The following is a 15,171-nucleotide window of genomic DNA, read 5'->3' as shown; positions in this document are numbered from 1 at the left end:
TAACGAACGCGAATCATATGAACCTGATGAAAACTAGCTTGACGATAATTCTCATGTGTCCTCGGGAGCGCTTTCCTTTATATAAGAGTTTGTCCAGGCTTGTCCTTTGCTACAAAAAGGATTGGGCCACCTTGCTGCACTTTATTTACTTTCATTACTTGTTGCTCGTTACAAATTATCCTATCACAAAACTATCAGTTACCTATAATTTCAGTGCTTGCAGAGAATACCTTGCTGAAAACCGCTTATCATTTCCTTCTGCTCCTCGTTGGGTTCGACACTCTTACTTATCGAAAGGACTGCGATAGATACCCCATACTTGTGGGTCATCAACGAGCGGGAGAGTGTGTCCACGTACCCTCGTAGACCGAAAGCGGAAGTGTTAAGTAACGCGGTTGATGTAGTCGAACGTCTTCGCGATCCAACCGATCAAGTACCGAACACACGGCACCTTCGCGATCTGCACACGTTCAGCTCAGTGACGTCCCTCGAACTCTTGATCCAGCTGAGGCCGAGGGAGAGTTTCATCAGCATGACGGCGTGGTGACGGTGTTGATGAAGTTACCGACGCAGGGCTTCGCCTAAGCACTACAACGATATGACCGAGGTGAAAATCTGTGGATGGGGGCACCGCACACGGCTAAGACAACTGTCAACTTGTGTTCTAGGGTGCCCCCCTCCCCACGTATACAAAGGAGGGAGGGGGGCCAGCCGGCCCTCATAGGCGCGCCAAGGGGGGAGGAATCCTCCTCCTAGTAGGAGTAGGACTCCCCCCTTTCCTAGTCCTACTAGGAGAAGAAGGAAGGAGGGGGAAAGAGAAGGAAAGAGGGGGCGCCGCCCCTCCCCCTAGTCCAATTCAGACTAGGCCCATGGGGGGTGCGCAGCCAGCCCTTGGCAGCCCCTCTCTCTCCCCTAGGCCCAACAAGGCCCATTACTTCTCTGGTGTTTCCGCTAACCCTTCTGGCACTCCGATATTTATCCGGTGACCCCCGGAACTCATCCGGTGTCCGAATAACATCGTCCAATATATCATTGTTTATGTCTCGACCATTTCGAGACTCCTCGTCATGTACGTGATCACATCCGGGACTCCGAACTACCTTCGGTACATCAAAACACATAAACTCATAATACCGATCGTCATCGAACGTTAAGCGTGCGGACCCTACGGGTTCGAGAACTATGTAGACATGACCGAGACTCATCTCCAGTCAATAACCAATAGCGGAACCTGGATGCTCATATTGGCTCCCACATATTCTACGAAGATCTTTATCGGTCAAACCGCATAACAACATACGTTGTTCCCTTTGTCATCGGTATGTTACTTGCCCGAGATTCGATCGTCGGTATCTCAATACCTAGTTCAATCTCGTTACCGGCAAGTCTCTTTACTCGTTCCGTAATGCATCATCCCGTAACTAACTCATTAGTCACATTGCTTGCAAGGCTTATAGTGATGTGCATTACCGAGAGGGCCCAGAGATACCTCTCCGACAATCGGAGTGACAAATCCTAATCTCGATCTATGTCAACTCAACAAACACCATCGGAGACACCTGTAGAGCATCTTTATAACCACCTAGTTACGTTGTGACGTTTGATAGCACACTAAGTGTTTCTCCGGTATTCGGGAGTTGCATAATCTCATAGTCATAGGAACATGTATAAGTCATGAAGAAAGCAATAGCAACAAACTAAACGATCATCGTGCTAAGCTAACGGATGGGTCTTGTCAATCACATCATTCTCTAATGATGTGATCCCGTTAATCAAATGACAACTCATGTCTATGGCTAGGAAACTTAACCATCTTTGATTAACGAGCTAGTCAAGTAGAGGCATACTAGTGACACTTTGTTTGTCTATGTATTCACACATGTACTAAGTTTCCTGTTAATACTATTTTAGCATGAATAATAAACATTTATCATGATATAAGGAAATATAAATAACAACATTATTATTGCCTCTAGGGCATATTTCCTTCACTCGCGCCCGTAGAGCTGCCAACAAATCGAGTTTGAGCGAGTTGGACTAGGCTCACGACAATTTATATTAAAATTTGAGCGAGCACAAACTGAGCGAAGCTCAAGGCCAAGTTGTAAAAAGTAACTTATGCTCAGCTTGTAACGATCTCAAGTTGATCTCGAGGTAGTTTTAAACAAAATAAGATGATTTTCTTTATAATTTAAGCCAATTTTTCAAACAAGATAGAACACAACACATCATAAGAAATAGTTATAAAATTTGACTTATTCTCTGTCAACTGAAGACTAGTACTTAATAGCAAGATATCGTGGATGAACTAGAAAGGGAAGAAAATGAGGTGCATCTACTCTCGAACTTTGGCAAAAAATAACAGGATATTTACACACGGTTGAACACGTACCATATTCTTCGTGCTTAATTAAGCTTCCATGCTTGCTAGTAGCATAATTGAGAAAAAACATACACAATGTATATGGCAATAAATTATCCTATTTTCTTTTAATACATATCAAGATTATTTAATGTAATTATATGATATCTAGCTGAATGAGGGAGTCAGTGTTGGCTCAAGATTGACTCATTTCTCAATCGAGCTAAATAAAGTGCTCATATACAACTTTTATTTGCGAATCATACAACTTATTTATTTTCGAGTCCATCTCGAGTAGAGCAAAAATATGAGTCGATCTCAAACGGCTCATGAGCATCGAGCTTTTCTTGCAGCCCTTGCCACACATTCGTTGAATCCAGCTTCGCCTGGACAACAGCGGTCGCGCCCCGCCTTCCAGTTCTCCCCACTTGCTTGCGGCTTCTTCCCTCCCTCTTCTCCTTTTCGCGCAAGTTTGTTGGTGAAACCCTAGCAGAATCGAGAAAATATATGAGAGACGGTTGGGGCACGGGTGAAAAACTGTCTGCACCGCCCAAAAGCATTTTAATTAAGCTTCCATGCTTGCTAGTAGTATAATTGAGAAAAATCATACACAATGTATATAGCAATAAATTATCCTATTTTCTTTTAATACATATCAAGGTTATTTAATGTAATTATATGATATCTAGCTAAACGAGGGAGCCAGTGTTGGCTCAAGATCGACTGTTTCTCAATCAAGCTAAATAAAGTGCTCATATACAACTTATTTATTTTCGAGTCCATCTCGAGTAGAGCAAAAATATGAGTCGATTTCAAACGGCTCATGAACATCGAGCTTTTCTTGCAGCCCTTGCCACACATCATCCGTTGAATCCAGCTTCGCCTGGACAAACAGCGGTCGCGCCCCGCCTTCCACTTCTCCCCGCTTGCTTGCGTCTTCTTCCCTCCCTCTTCTCCTTTTCACGCAAGTTCGTTGGTGAAACCCTAGCGAAGTCGAGAAAAATACATGGGAGGTGGTTGGGGCACGGGTGAAAAACTGTCTGCGCCCCAAAAGCCGAAGTCGAGAAAAATACATGGAAGGCGGTTGGGGCACGGGTGAAAAACTGTCTGCGCCCCAAAAGCATTTGAGGCAATACAAGCCCTTTTGAAAAAAGAATGAAACCAGAAACAAGTTCAATTGACACGTAAGAAAACAATGCAAAGGAAAAAAAATCAGAGCGCCGTTGCCGGGGATCGAACCCGTCACCCGCGTGACAGGCGGGAATACTTACCACTATACTACAACGACTTTGTTGATTATACATTTTCGTGGCCTATAATTACCTAAAAAACAAAAGTGCAGGTTTCTCCTTCACATGAGGAACGTGCACATTTCAGTTCCTAATGCTATCCAACGTATGTTCAAAAAAAAACTCTTTAGAGCTAATACAAAAGAGTCTACCCAACTGTATGTATTTCTCGAGATCGTTTCCTTGCACATGCTGAGGTTTTCGACCCAGCAGTAGAGCCGGCGGCACTCGAGAGCGTCGTTGGCCAGCTGATCGCCGGTGGCTACCCTGGTATGGTAAGCATTGTAATCCGACAGACAAGGTGAAATGCGAGGGATACAATGAAGACTGACATGTGACGACCCACTCATAACTGAATACAACGCTAACCGTTGCCAGATCTTATGAGGGGGAAAAGCGCGACGAATCGAAAGAGTTGTTCTGTTGCTGTCAGAGTTGTGTCTTTCAACTGTGGAGGTGCTGTACATCACAAGAATTTGAAACTAAAACTGAAAAGAGAAATGGAATGAAGAACATTTTATACACGGCGACATGAACTAATCTGAGATGATTGGAGATCAGGGCGTCAGACTGTATTCGCTATCTTAGAGTTCATTGCTCAGGCCCAGTTCGTCGTCCATGTCGTCTCCCTCCTCGAAGAGCTTGAGAAATCGTAACTGATCCCGCTCCCTCTTCTTCTTCAGCCAGTACTTGTAGCCTCCGAACAATGCGAGGACAACGATAACGGAAGCGAGAACGCTTACTATTATGGTAACAGCAACAGATGTCTTTTTGGCTTCCACCTCTGAGCTAGAGTGATGTGTTGCAGCATCACCTGGCAATGGTAGAGAAACAAAAATCTTTGAGCAATAGCCATGTGGAGCTCAAACACATAAAGCATCTCGTTAACAATCTATCAATTGAACTGAGCAAACTCGACATCAAATATGCTGCAATGTCGTTACCATGATAAGAGAAAAGCAACCACAAATCATATAAAGGAAGTTTTGAAGAACAGAAACTAGAGGTAATGAATATGAGCCGTACCAGCAGAGACAGTACAGTTTGGGCACAGGAAAGTCGCATTGAACTGCCCTTCCTTGAAGTGTGTGTACTTGCCATCTTTGAAGTCACTAGAACACAGCTCCCATTCATCAAACACATCATTTCTAAACATATCCTGTTCGTACAAACCACATCGCTTGCACTTCTTTTCTGGAAGTTCCGTTAAGGGCTGCCAACAAGATTTAATAAGGAATTCAGTGCTTAGTAAGGAAGATAAACGCAAACACCACGATTACTGAAAACCAGTATCAGGTGTGAACCAAATGAGAGGAAGCCAACAATATCTTGAGTAAAAGTTAGACTGACCTGCCATGACTCTTCACCCTTAAAGGTATATATCAAGTTTGCCTCCTTCACGTCAGGCAAGTATGTCTGGTTATCTCCACTGCAGCGGAAAAACACAGTTGGTCTGGAGAACCATTCATGAGTGGTAAATATATCAACGGTATCAAGTGTGACAAGCCTCGAAGAAAAAGCCCCTACAAATTAAGCATAATCAGTCGTGCACAAAGAATTATTAAGGGCAATAAAAGAAATATTATCAAATTTTATATCCTGTTCAACTACATACACGAGAACACAATAAATGCAACAGAGAAAGCACACATGAATTTTAGTTCTATGCATTCCCACTTCAGCAAGGGTATACTCATAATTCATATGGTATTTCTCCCCTACAATTTTTTCTCAACTCGACTCACACAAGGATTACTATCCAGTATTCAATGTAAGAAGTATAAGGCTTTGATTATGCTCTTTCCTTTCTTTACCTTTATGTTTCTCTAAAGCTTGTTCAGTAGGTTACTAACATGAGTATGCTATGTAATACAGTAGCAGAGACAGTCTAATCAATCAATCAATCTCTCTTCCCTATGATATTTGTGTTAGTCTAATATGCAACTTGAGATATTATCATACTGAGAATACAATCTATTACTCAAGTTACTAGCACAATAGAAACTCACCCCAAGTCTTATACTCAACACACCAGCCACTGCTTCACATGGGCAAACACAGCACTTTTTTATACCATAGGCAGTGAGAACATACCCAGTCCTTCCTCCTCATACAGCACACCCATGCTACCAACATGAGAAGCACCACTAGAAAGTGATAAGAACCCATTTCAAAGGAAAAAAAGGTCATAAGAAAATTATGTTCACAAGGTTCAACTACGATGCCACAAAGTTACAAGAAACAAAATAGATACACACATGAAGAAACAAAAATGAGAAATTCTGCTGTTAATATTAATAATGCACAAAACTATTTTCACCTCTGAATTTGAATTAGCTACTACCAGAGCAGAATTTGTCATTCTTGTTTCTCGACGTGTGGATCAAATTGTGTGGCATCATAGATGAATCTTGTATCGAATCGATGTTCTCATTTTTCACCAGACGTCCATACCTTTTCATGTTTTTTCATGGTAGAACGGAACCACTGTAAGGTAAGGAAGCACCAGATATCCCCTCAACAGGATGTAACCCAGTTTAATTAGAAAGCAGGGTCAAGAACTGCTCCGAGTACATATTTATCCCTATCTAAAAAGACACCCTCAGCTGAACAACTACCACCAGCTCCAACAGATGTTCAACAACGGGAGCATGAGATTTTATTTCTAGTAACAATCCTCGTTTCTACAGATAGAAAACTAGTAATAATCCTACTTTCACTAGACTAATGTGCTCACATAACTCGATAGCAGAGTTACCAAGAATATGGAACATGCACAAAATATGATTGTTATACTGATAGAAAACAACCTGTACCGGACCCAGAGTCAAAACTAAAAAGAGAATGAAGTCTCGAAAACTCTTAATTAATAAATATTCGTGCGCCTACTTTGCTCCCCTTTTTGGGGGAAAGCTGGTGGCCCTTTTGACCAATTATGAAGACTAAACAAAATATTTTTTCACGGTGAAACCGAAAAGGGGCCACACTAAAGATTGCTGGACTAGGACAATCCAAATTAAACCAGCAGAACATCCAAATAGTATTATTTTTTTCATAACACTTGCTTTCAAGGCTCTATAAATCACTACTGCCCTTTCACGCACGACATCGCCAATAGAAGTCAAGTTGATGAACTGGCAAGCGCTTAGATTGCAGCCAACTTGTTCAGCAAGCCGCCAACGCATTCGAATAATACAGATTAAAATGGGCTGTTTCCTATGGAAGCAACCACTCTCCACGGACAAAATAGGGTAAACTGCCCGTAAAAGAAAAGGTAAACTAAATTCGGTCAAATGTCCACGCGGAAAGATTGGCTGCTTAAATCCGAAGAAGAAAGCAGCATTGGGAGAGGTAAGAGCCGGATCTCACCAGGAATCGAGCAGAGGGCGACGAATTGGACGACGAGAAGGAGGCGGCCAGGCGAGATCGGCGGCCGCCAACTCATGCTACGGCTGCGGTGAGCGCTACGGTTCGCCGGTGAAGAATCAGAGCCTTGGACGCAGCTCCCCTAGCGCCTGGCCGCCGCAGGCAGGCAGGTGCTCGCTGCGTCGCTCTTCTTCTTCCTTTTCTTCTTCTTCGCCGTCGAAGTCCCCGGAGAGAGAGGACAGGACCTTTCTCCCGTGGCCACGCGTAAACCCACTACCTTTTCTTTGGAACAGGGGAATGACTCTAAATATCAATAGGGTGCAATATAAATCTACTCCCTCCGTCCCGAAAAATATGTCGCGAGGGCAGTTTTGCAAAAAAGCCCTCCAGTTTCTCCCGACCGAACCCGCGCTCCTCGTCTTGCTCCTCCGACAGAATCCCCAGCTCCGCTGCTCCCCGCCGCCGTAGCTTCGCTCCTCCACGCCGCCGCAGCTGCCCTGTCCCCGCCGCCGCAGCTCCCCCGCTCCCCGCTCCCCTGCTGCAGCTGCCTCCTGCTCCACCGCCGCAGCTGCCACTCGCCTGCCTCCCCAAGCTCCCCCCTTCGTCATAAAAATGTTCGATTTCCCCAGCTACCGCCGCGCTCTGCTCCGGCTGTGTCAGAACCGGCGTCGGCGAGCCCGGAGGCGCTGGATCCGGACCACCACCAACAACCTCATGTCTTGGGGTCGAGCGTGGTGGCAGCGGAGCAAGGATGGAGTCCGGCAAGGGCGATGCAGACCGGCCACGGGGCTCGCTGGAGAAGGAGTTGAGGGATGGCAGCGGCAGCAAGGCCATGGAGGCAGGGTCGACGGAGTGGCGGACGGCAGAGCAGGGCCTTGGCGGCTTGGCTGTAGGCGGGCGCTCGATGCGTCGTTCCCGTGCAATAGAAGCAGGGGAGGCCGGCGGGGTCTTGGATGGCGACGCGGGACCTGACGGCAGCTTGGCGCGGGCGCCGGGGCCGCCGGAGTTGGCCCCTCCGGTGGTAGCGCGGGGAGGCACGGCGCGGAAGGGAGGAGGGCGGCGCTCGAGGTCGCCGACATCCGGCAAGGCCGCAGCGAGGGAGCCGAACGGAGGCGGGCGACGGGAGGCTGCAGGGGCGACGCGCTCGGGGAGAGGGAGAGTGGGGATCGGGAACGAGGGGGATGGAGCTCGCGGGCGCCATTGACACCCAGTGCATTGGGATGGATGCAGGAGAGGTGCGTGCGTGCTTGCTTGCTGACCACCATGGTTCTGTCTCTGTTCCCTTGTGCTCTGTCTCTTTTCTTTGTCCTGTAAGTGCTCGTGTTGCTTCTTCAGATAAGTGGCATGGAAGAAGCCCTGGAATGATGATTCTCGGCTCCATAGCACAGGTATCAATTGCCATCATCGGTGGAATGATGATTTATCTATCATGTGCTCTTGGTCTGTTGCAGTTTGTAACTGATGTGTATTGTTTCTTCAGTTAAGTGGCATGGGTCATCGAGATTGCTAAAGATTACAGAAGTCTTCAGTTTTTTTATCATAAGAAAGCTTGATAATAGTTCAATGAATTTTGTTGTCCTATTTTGCTTGCAAGAAGAACATTTTGCTTGCAAGAAGAACCCTAGCCCAAAACCCCAAAAGTAAAGATGCTCTCAAGAAATTCAAATAAAATCCAAATTAATTCTGTTCATTTTCTGGTTGGAATATTTGGACTAGTTCTGCTAGTTTAGAGTTTGGAGTATTCAAATAAAACCCCAAAAGCATTCGATCTCTGAACAATTTTGTTTTCTGTAAGATTTATACTGTCTCTAAATTCAGTCATGAACTATGAACTCTGAAATTAGTACTGTTCCAATAGCATTTTAAATATTCAAGTTAGGACTGCACTTTTAAAGTTCAAGATACTCCTGTAAATTAAACCTCAACTTGCAGAGTTGTTGTTTTCAGTTAACTGAAATTATAGTGACTACTCCTACTTTTTCCTTCTCCTTTGTTCTGAAACTGCAGCTATCATATCTACAATACCTAGCTACTGTCAGAACAGAACAAGGAGATATCATCATCAGTAGATATCTACAGTTTTATTACTGGAGCCACCATGCAAACCTCATATTCTTTTGTTAGCTCAGAAGATCTGCTCTTGCATTTAGCAGAAGGATTACCACCACTACTATCTTATGCTGTGTAGGTACTTAGAAGTTAATTAGGATCTTAGCTTAGAAGACCTACTCTAAACTAGCAGAACTAGCAGAACATATTTTAAATAATTCAAATTCAGTTTAAATTCAGTTTAGAGTTCAAATAACTAAAATTAATCCAAATCAATTCAAATAATTCAAATTCCAAATAACCCAAATTCCAATAAATTCCAACGAGGAGTTTATATACAAGGATTAGACAAGGCATACACAAGGGCATGACATAAGGGCATCTTTGTCCCCTCTTGACACAAGATTACACAAGACATACACAAGGAGCACCTGACTACATGACATAAGGGCCTCTTTGTCCCCTCTTGACTACATTCTTTTCCTTTCTCTGGCCACTTCTTCCCTTCCCTTTCCTTTACTTTTCTTTCTTTTCCCTTCTCTAGCTAATTCTTTCCTTTCATTTTCTTTTCCTATTGCAATTTCCATTTCTTCTATAATGGCCCTAGTATCAACAACTACCCGACTGTCGCAATATACACCGGTTATTTCCATTCCAGCATTCTGAACGCGATCCTTGTGCAAGTGGGGCAACTTATATTGATTTCCTCCTTTGTCCTTCATAACTTCAAACATAACTGCTTCTAATGTGATAAAGCTTCTGTGCAACTTGTCGGGATCGTAGTTCTCGAATTCCTCTTCCACACCCTGTACCAGTTCCTGGATGTTTGTAGGTGACCTGCAGTCGGTTAGAGACTGGAGAGAGTTATGGAAGCATAGGTCCAAACAATTTAACTCAGGGCTATTTGGGGGCTGTTGTAGCAATCGGATGTCAAGATCAGTTTGTTCCACAGCTTCTCGAAAAGCTACATCATTGGGAAGGACATGAGGCTTTGCGTTATCCTGTTGGATGAATATTGTTGCTCCCTCATCATCGTCAGGCCACTTATCCTGAATTGCCGGGATAACCTTATTGATTAGATAATCTCTGCACACAGGCCTGGTTACTTTCACTGATGTCAACACTTTTGTTCCCTTTGTTCTGTTCTGACTTGTCCGCTTCGCCTCAATCTCTTCGACGAATGCCCAAATGCTGATCTTCCCATCGAATGTTAGCTCCCCCTCATTGTTATATCGAGGCCTAGCAACAGCTGTTAGGAACATTACCTTCCCAATGCTGTGAGTGTTTGACATGGTGCGCTTCGGTTCAGGTTCTCCTGGAAGTACATAGTAACTATTCTTCACTCTCGTCATGTCGAACCACTTCTCATCGATGTGAACCATATTCGTCATTGGTTTTAACATAGCCCGAGAAGTTGAGATCGAATTGTCATCGACCATGGACATACAAAATTTCAATCTCGCAAGCTTGTTCTCTAGCTTGAGGTGAGGCTTCACGGTGCTTGTGATGCGGTTGAGCTCATTCAACTGGAACCTCTTATGTAGGGTCGATCGGGCCACACCTAGAGACCGTGCCAGAGATCGAATTGTTCTTCTTTTATTCAGTGGGATTGTTGAGGTCCTCTCTAGATCCAGCTCCTTTCTCTTTCGGCCTGATCTTCCTGGCTTCTTGCTTGAGACATCTACTTCTTTGCCATCGGCAATTTGCTTTTTAGCCTCTTCCCAGATTCTTTCAACAGATCGTACACTTATGTCCAACAGGTTTGAGACTAGCAGCTTGTCGTCTGGTTGAACAGACCCATCTTTGAGCTCGATTACCAGCAAGGCAAAGTAAACACCATGCCTCTCCTTATCTAACAATTCTCTTCTCTTCTCTTGAAGTATCCAATTCATAACTTCATCCTCTTCCTCTTGAGCTTCATCCTCTTTCCCTTCATCTTCTTGAGGCATCCAATTCATATCTTCATCGTCTTCCTCTTGAGGCATCAAGTTCAAATCCATAGCCACATTCTCTGCCACTTGAGGTTCCTCCTTTTCAGGGATCCAATTCAAATTAATACCTTCATCGTCTTCCTCTTGAGGCATCAAGTTCAAATCAATGGTTTCATGTTCTTCCTCTTGAGGCATCAAGTTCAAATCCATATTTATGTGTTCCTGCCATCAATGACAAAAGATGAGTACACCATGGTACCATAACAAGAATATACACACACAAAATGAGTATGCAAGTCAAACAAGAAATAGGTGCCATGGCACCATTTCTAGTTTGGTTGCCATGGCAGCCAAACACTTTGCTCTAACCATAAGCCATTTTCTCTAGTTAGAGTAGTTCACAGAATTTTACTCTAGTTAGAGTAGTTTTGCTGAATTTTACTTGCTCATAGTACCATGCCTATGGTAGAAAAGTGTCAAGAAAAATATACTCCTGTCAATAGAATCAAAACTGATTTATTACCTTTGCATATAAACTACTCCTAGTAAAACTACTACACATTCCAATCAATTTATGTTTGCTTATTTTTGTTTTTTCTCTCTACAGGAAATACTTTGGCATGGTACAGTTTGACTAGCCACAGGACCAAATCAGTTAACCTACTCCTTTAGTCTGCATCAAGGTACAGATCTTTTAACTGAATTTTAACAGTCTGGTGATGTTTTCACTAACATCACAAGTTAAATGTTTCCTTGCATGTTCAACTGAATTATGGCCGAGTTTAGATATTTAACAAAATTATGACTGTCAGCATACTTTATTAAGTAATGTGTAAAAGATCGGTGTATATCTCATAAGATGTTTATTCAATCTGACATGAGGTGGTGCCTTATTCAGCCTGTGCAAGCTTGTGATTTCATGTGCTGTATGTAAACTGTAATCATCTTCAGCCTACTCCTTCAGTACAAACACCTGACTGACTCTTCAGATTGTGATTCGATTTTCGCAATTGATAATCACCAAGCAATTCGGCGTCATTTGGGTTCCATCGGCAAGTGGGGATATACTGTATGTTGTTACTCAGAAAATCAAAATTTTGTGGAGATTGACCATCCTATATGGAAAACAGCTTGACTAGTTACAAGCCCTTGTGCGGGTGTCCATGTTCTGCCAAAAGTCTCCAGCTCCTCTTGATTTCCTCCTAGATTTTGATTTCTGAAATCAAAGTAAAGCAACAATCTGTCTGCAACCAACCAACAAGCAAAAGAGAGAGAGATGAATCTGTTTTAACACTGTTGAAGTTTTAAGGCTGATCTTAGGAAGAATGTCTTAAGTTAAAAGATCTGTACCTATAGTTTAACTGAATCTCTCTAACCCACTACAGTACAGAATTACCTCACCGTAGCATGCCTGATGTTCACCCAACATCATGTGCTGATGCATGTTGGGTGATGCTACTGATTCAGTTAACAGTAAATCAATTTGACAAATTTTCAGGTAGCAATTTTACTCTGATGGAATACCTTCTCTGATGATATTGTCTCTGAATTTTCAGGTAGCAATTCTTCAGATTGCAATTAGCAGCAGCAACAACAACACAGGCAGAAGAGCAGCAGCAGCAACACGGACAGAAGAGCAGCAGCAGCAACACGGTCACGGGCAGAGGAGCAGCAGCAGCAGCAGCTCCACCGGCGACAGGGGAGAAGCAGAGGAGAAACAGCCGTGCGGGCACGCGGGCAGAGGAGAAGGAGGAGCACGGCGGCGTGTGGGAGCTCGAAGAGGACTCGCGGGAGATAGAGGAGGATGCGCGCGAGCTCCTATCCACCGGATCGTGGAGGCTGGTTCCGACGATGCCCGTAGGGGATCACGGCGGGAGGGATCGCGGTGGCGCACGGGAGGCAGCTCAAGGTGGACTCGCGGGAGCTCGAGGACGATGAGAGGGAGCTCCTGCTCCACCGGATCATGGTGGGAAATTCCGGCGACGCCCACAGGTAGTCGTGGCGGGAGGGGATCGCGGCGGCAGCAGGTCAGGGCGGCGGTGGCGGAGCAGGTACTTGGCGACAGCGGCGGCGTTGAAGGTACGTGGCGACGGAGGCACAACGGCGGCGGATCACTTCCTGATGGGCGACAAACCGCGCAGCTTGGCGGCAACAGCCCCTGGCGACGCACGGGCGACGGTGGAGGAAGAAGACAGGGTGGAGGGACTTGTTTGTGACGGTTTTGAAACTACGAGGGCTTTTTTGCAAAATTAGCAATGAACTACAAGCGCGACATGTTTTTCGGGAGGGAGGGAGTATACTCTATACCTACTCCCTCCGTCCGGTAAAAACATATACATTTGTCTTTGAAATTTGTCCACAATAGTGCTTCTGCCTGCCACTAATTTTATCATTAATTTTATAAAATGGTCTATGTGTCTTCGGTATTCAACCAGTGGTCCAAAAATAAGTGAAAAACGGTTCGCCTTTTTAAAATCTCCATTCCAACACATGGCAGCTGCCGCCACCACCCTCCCCCAACGCACGCCTCCAACCCGCTCCTTCTTGCTTTGTTCATCTGCTCCGCTCTTGAGGCCGCCATACTGGGGTGGATCCGGCCATGGTAGATGAAGAGGAGGATGGCAGAGGGAAGAACCGGCGCTGGTGATTGTCGTATGGTGGCGGCGACTGGTGGAGGGAGAAAGGGGGTAGGGAGAGGAGCCACCACAGCTACCTTCTCTCGCACCCCCCCCCCACGCCACCTATGACGCGCCGTCGTGCCGCCAGAAGGACTCTAATGGTGACAAACCTCCGCCGCCTGCTCATCTTGGTGTGCAGACGTCGTCCCAGGCTACTGCATACTGGCCACCATTTGCCTAGGTTTTCACGCTCCAAAGAAACCACATGCATATCTTGGTCATGGCCATGATGTCTTGTTGGGGATGTCTAGAGCCAACATTGCGTGAACGGGAATTGCACAAAGGACTGATTTTACCGAGATCATCCTGCCACTCGTGGGCATGTTGGCGCCCTTCCAGCTTGGTAGGCGTGCTGCCAGTTGGTCTACAAGCCCTGAGAGCTAGGGATGAAAACGGAGGGGAAACGGATGGAACTGAGTGCTATCATATTTGTTTTCATATTTTTTTGCAGAAGCGGAAACGAATACAGAAACCCCGAAAATGAATACCGAAACAGATACTACCGAAAACGGACGCGGAGCGAATACAAAGTGGATACGGAAACAGAAATAGGCATTGATCGGAAATTAAAACCCCCTTGAATCATAGAGAAATACACACAAAAACAAACAAATTTAATGAGTTGTTAACATGTCTACAAAATAATACCATTATGTTAGCAACTTAGCATAGTATTGTAGTAGTACTTGACAATTGGTATAGGGTCGAGCTGAGTACATGTGTGGTAGTAGAAGTTGGGCCTTAGATCCATTCTACTAATTGTGTCATAGTGTCTCTTTGGTGGTTGGGCTACAAGGCAGCTATAGGTCTATAGTAAAAACAGAAATTCCATATTCATGGAAACGGAAAGTTCCATTTCCATGCATGTTCCACCGGAAAACACCGTTCCGTTTTTGTTTTCGTTTCCGCATAAAAAAATCCATTTCCACTTCCATTTTGCAAATTTCCGTTTCCGTTTTCATATTTCCTCTCCGTTTCCATTTTTTCCTCTGGAAAAACGGAAAGATTCCACTCCATTTTCATCCCTACTGAGAGCTGGGCAGTTGTTTGCTTTCTAATGGTGAGTGGGAGTCCGAGGTATCTGCATGGGAAGATTCTGGTCGGGCATCCCAAGATCCATGACACTTGTTCCATTTATGTGGCGCTGCATCAGATCGGCAGGGCCGCACACTTGTCCAGGTTGACACGCAGGCCCGAGGACTCGCCAAAGAGCTGTAGAATGGTCGCGCAAGCCTGTAGGTCTAGTGTGGCTGGCTTGAGGAACACCATAACATCATCCGCAAACATCGAGACCCGTTGCGACAAACCTCTAGGAGCTAGTGGCGAGAGCATGCCTTTCACCACCGCTAGCTCGAACACTTTTTGTTTGCAAAGGCTCCATTATGAGTAGGAAAAGCATCGGTAATAGGGGAGCCGCCCTGGCGATTTAGGATGTGTCTACCCGACGTCCCATTGATCATGATCCGTGTTGACGAGCTGGCAAGGAGGCCACAAAT

General features: G+C 45.1%; 1 protein-coding gene across 1 annotated transcript; it reads right to left on the bottom strand.

Moving 5' to 3' along the window:
* Nucleotides 1–4,055: 4,055 nt before the first annotated feature.
* On the bottom strand, nucleotides 4,056–7,320 carry LOC123097843 (uncharacterized). Its single transcript, XM_044519686.1, has 4 exons — nucleotides 7,021–7,320; nucleotides 5,002–5,174; nucleotides 4,678–4,864; nucleotides 4,056–4,465 (listed from the first exon to the last, which is right to left on the bottom strand). The coding sequence occupies exons 1-4, from the start codon at nucleotides 7,094–7,096 to the stop codon at nucleotides 4,236–4,238; spliced, it is 666 nt and encodes a 221-aa protein (XP_044375621.1). The 5' UTR covers nucleotides 7,097–7,320; the 3' UTR covers nucleotides 4,056–4,235.
* Between the last annotated feature and the right edge of the window lie 7,851 nt (nucleotides 7,321–15,171).

This window comes from Triticum aestivum, chromosome 4D, assembly GCF_018294505.1.
Source record: "Triticum aestivum cultivar Chinese Spring chromosome 4D, IWGSC CS RefSeq v2.1, whole genome shotgun sequence".
Lineage (NCBI taxonomy): Eukaryota > Viridiplantae > Streptophyta > Magnoliopsida > Poales > Poaceae > Triticum > Triticum aestivum.
This window is presented reverse-complemented; position numbering and strand designations above follow the sequence as displayed.

Bases quoted from the DNA above. Each gene is read 5' to 3' on its own strand.
- LOC123097843 (XM_044519686.1), bottom strand. From the start codon at position 7,096: ATGAGTTGGCGGCCGCCGATCTCGCCTGGCCGCCTCCTTCTCGTCGTC. The intron at 5,175-7,020 runs GTGAGATCCGGC...CTTAATTTGTAG, and splicing joins CGCCCTCTGCTCGATTCCTG to GGGCTTTTTCTTCGAGGCTT. The intron at 4,865-5,001 runs GTCAGTCTAACT...TCTTGTTGGCAG, and splicing joins AGGGTGAAGAGTCATGGCAG to CCCTTAACGGAACTTCCAGA.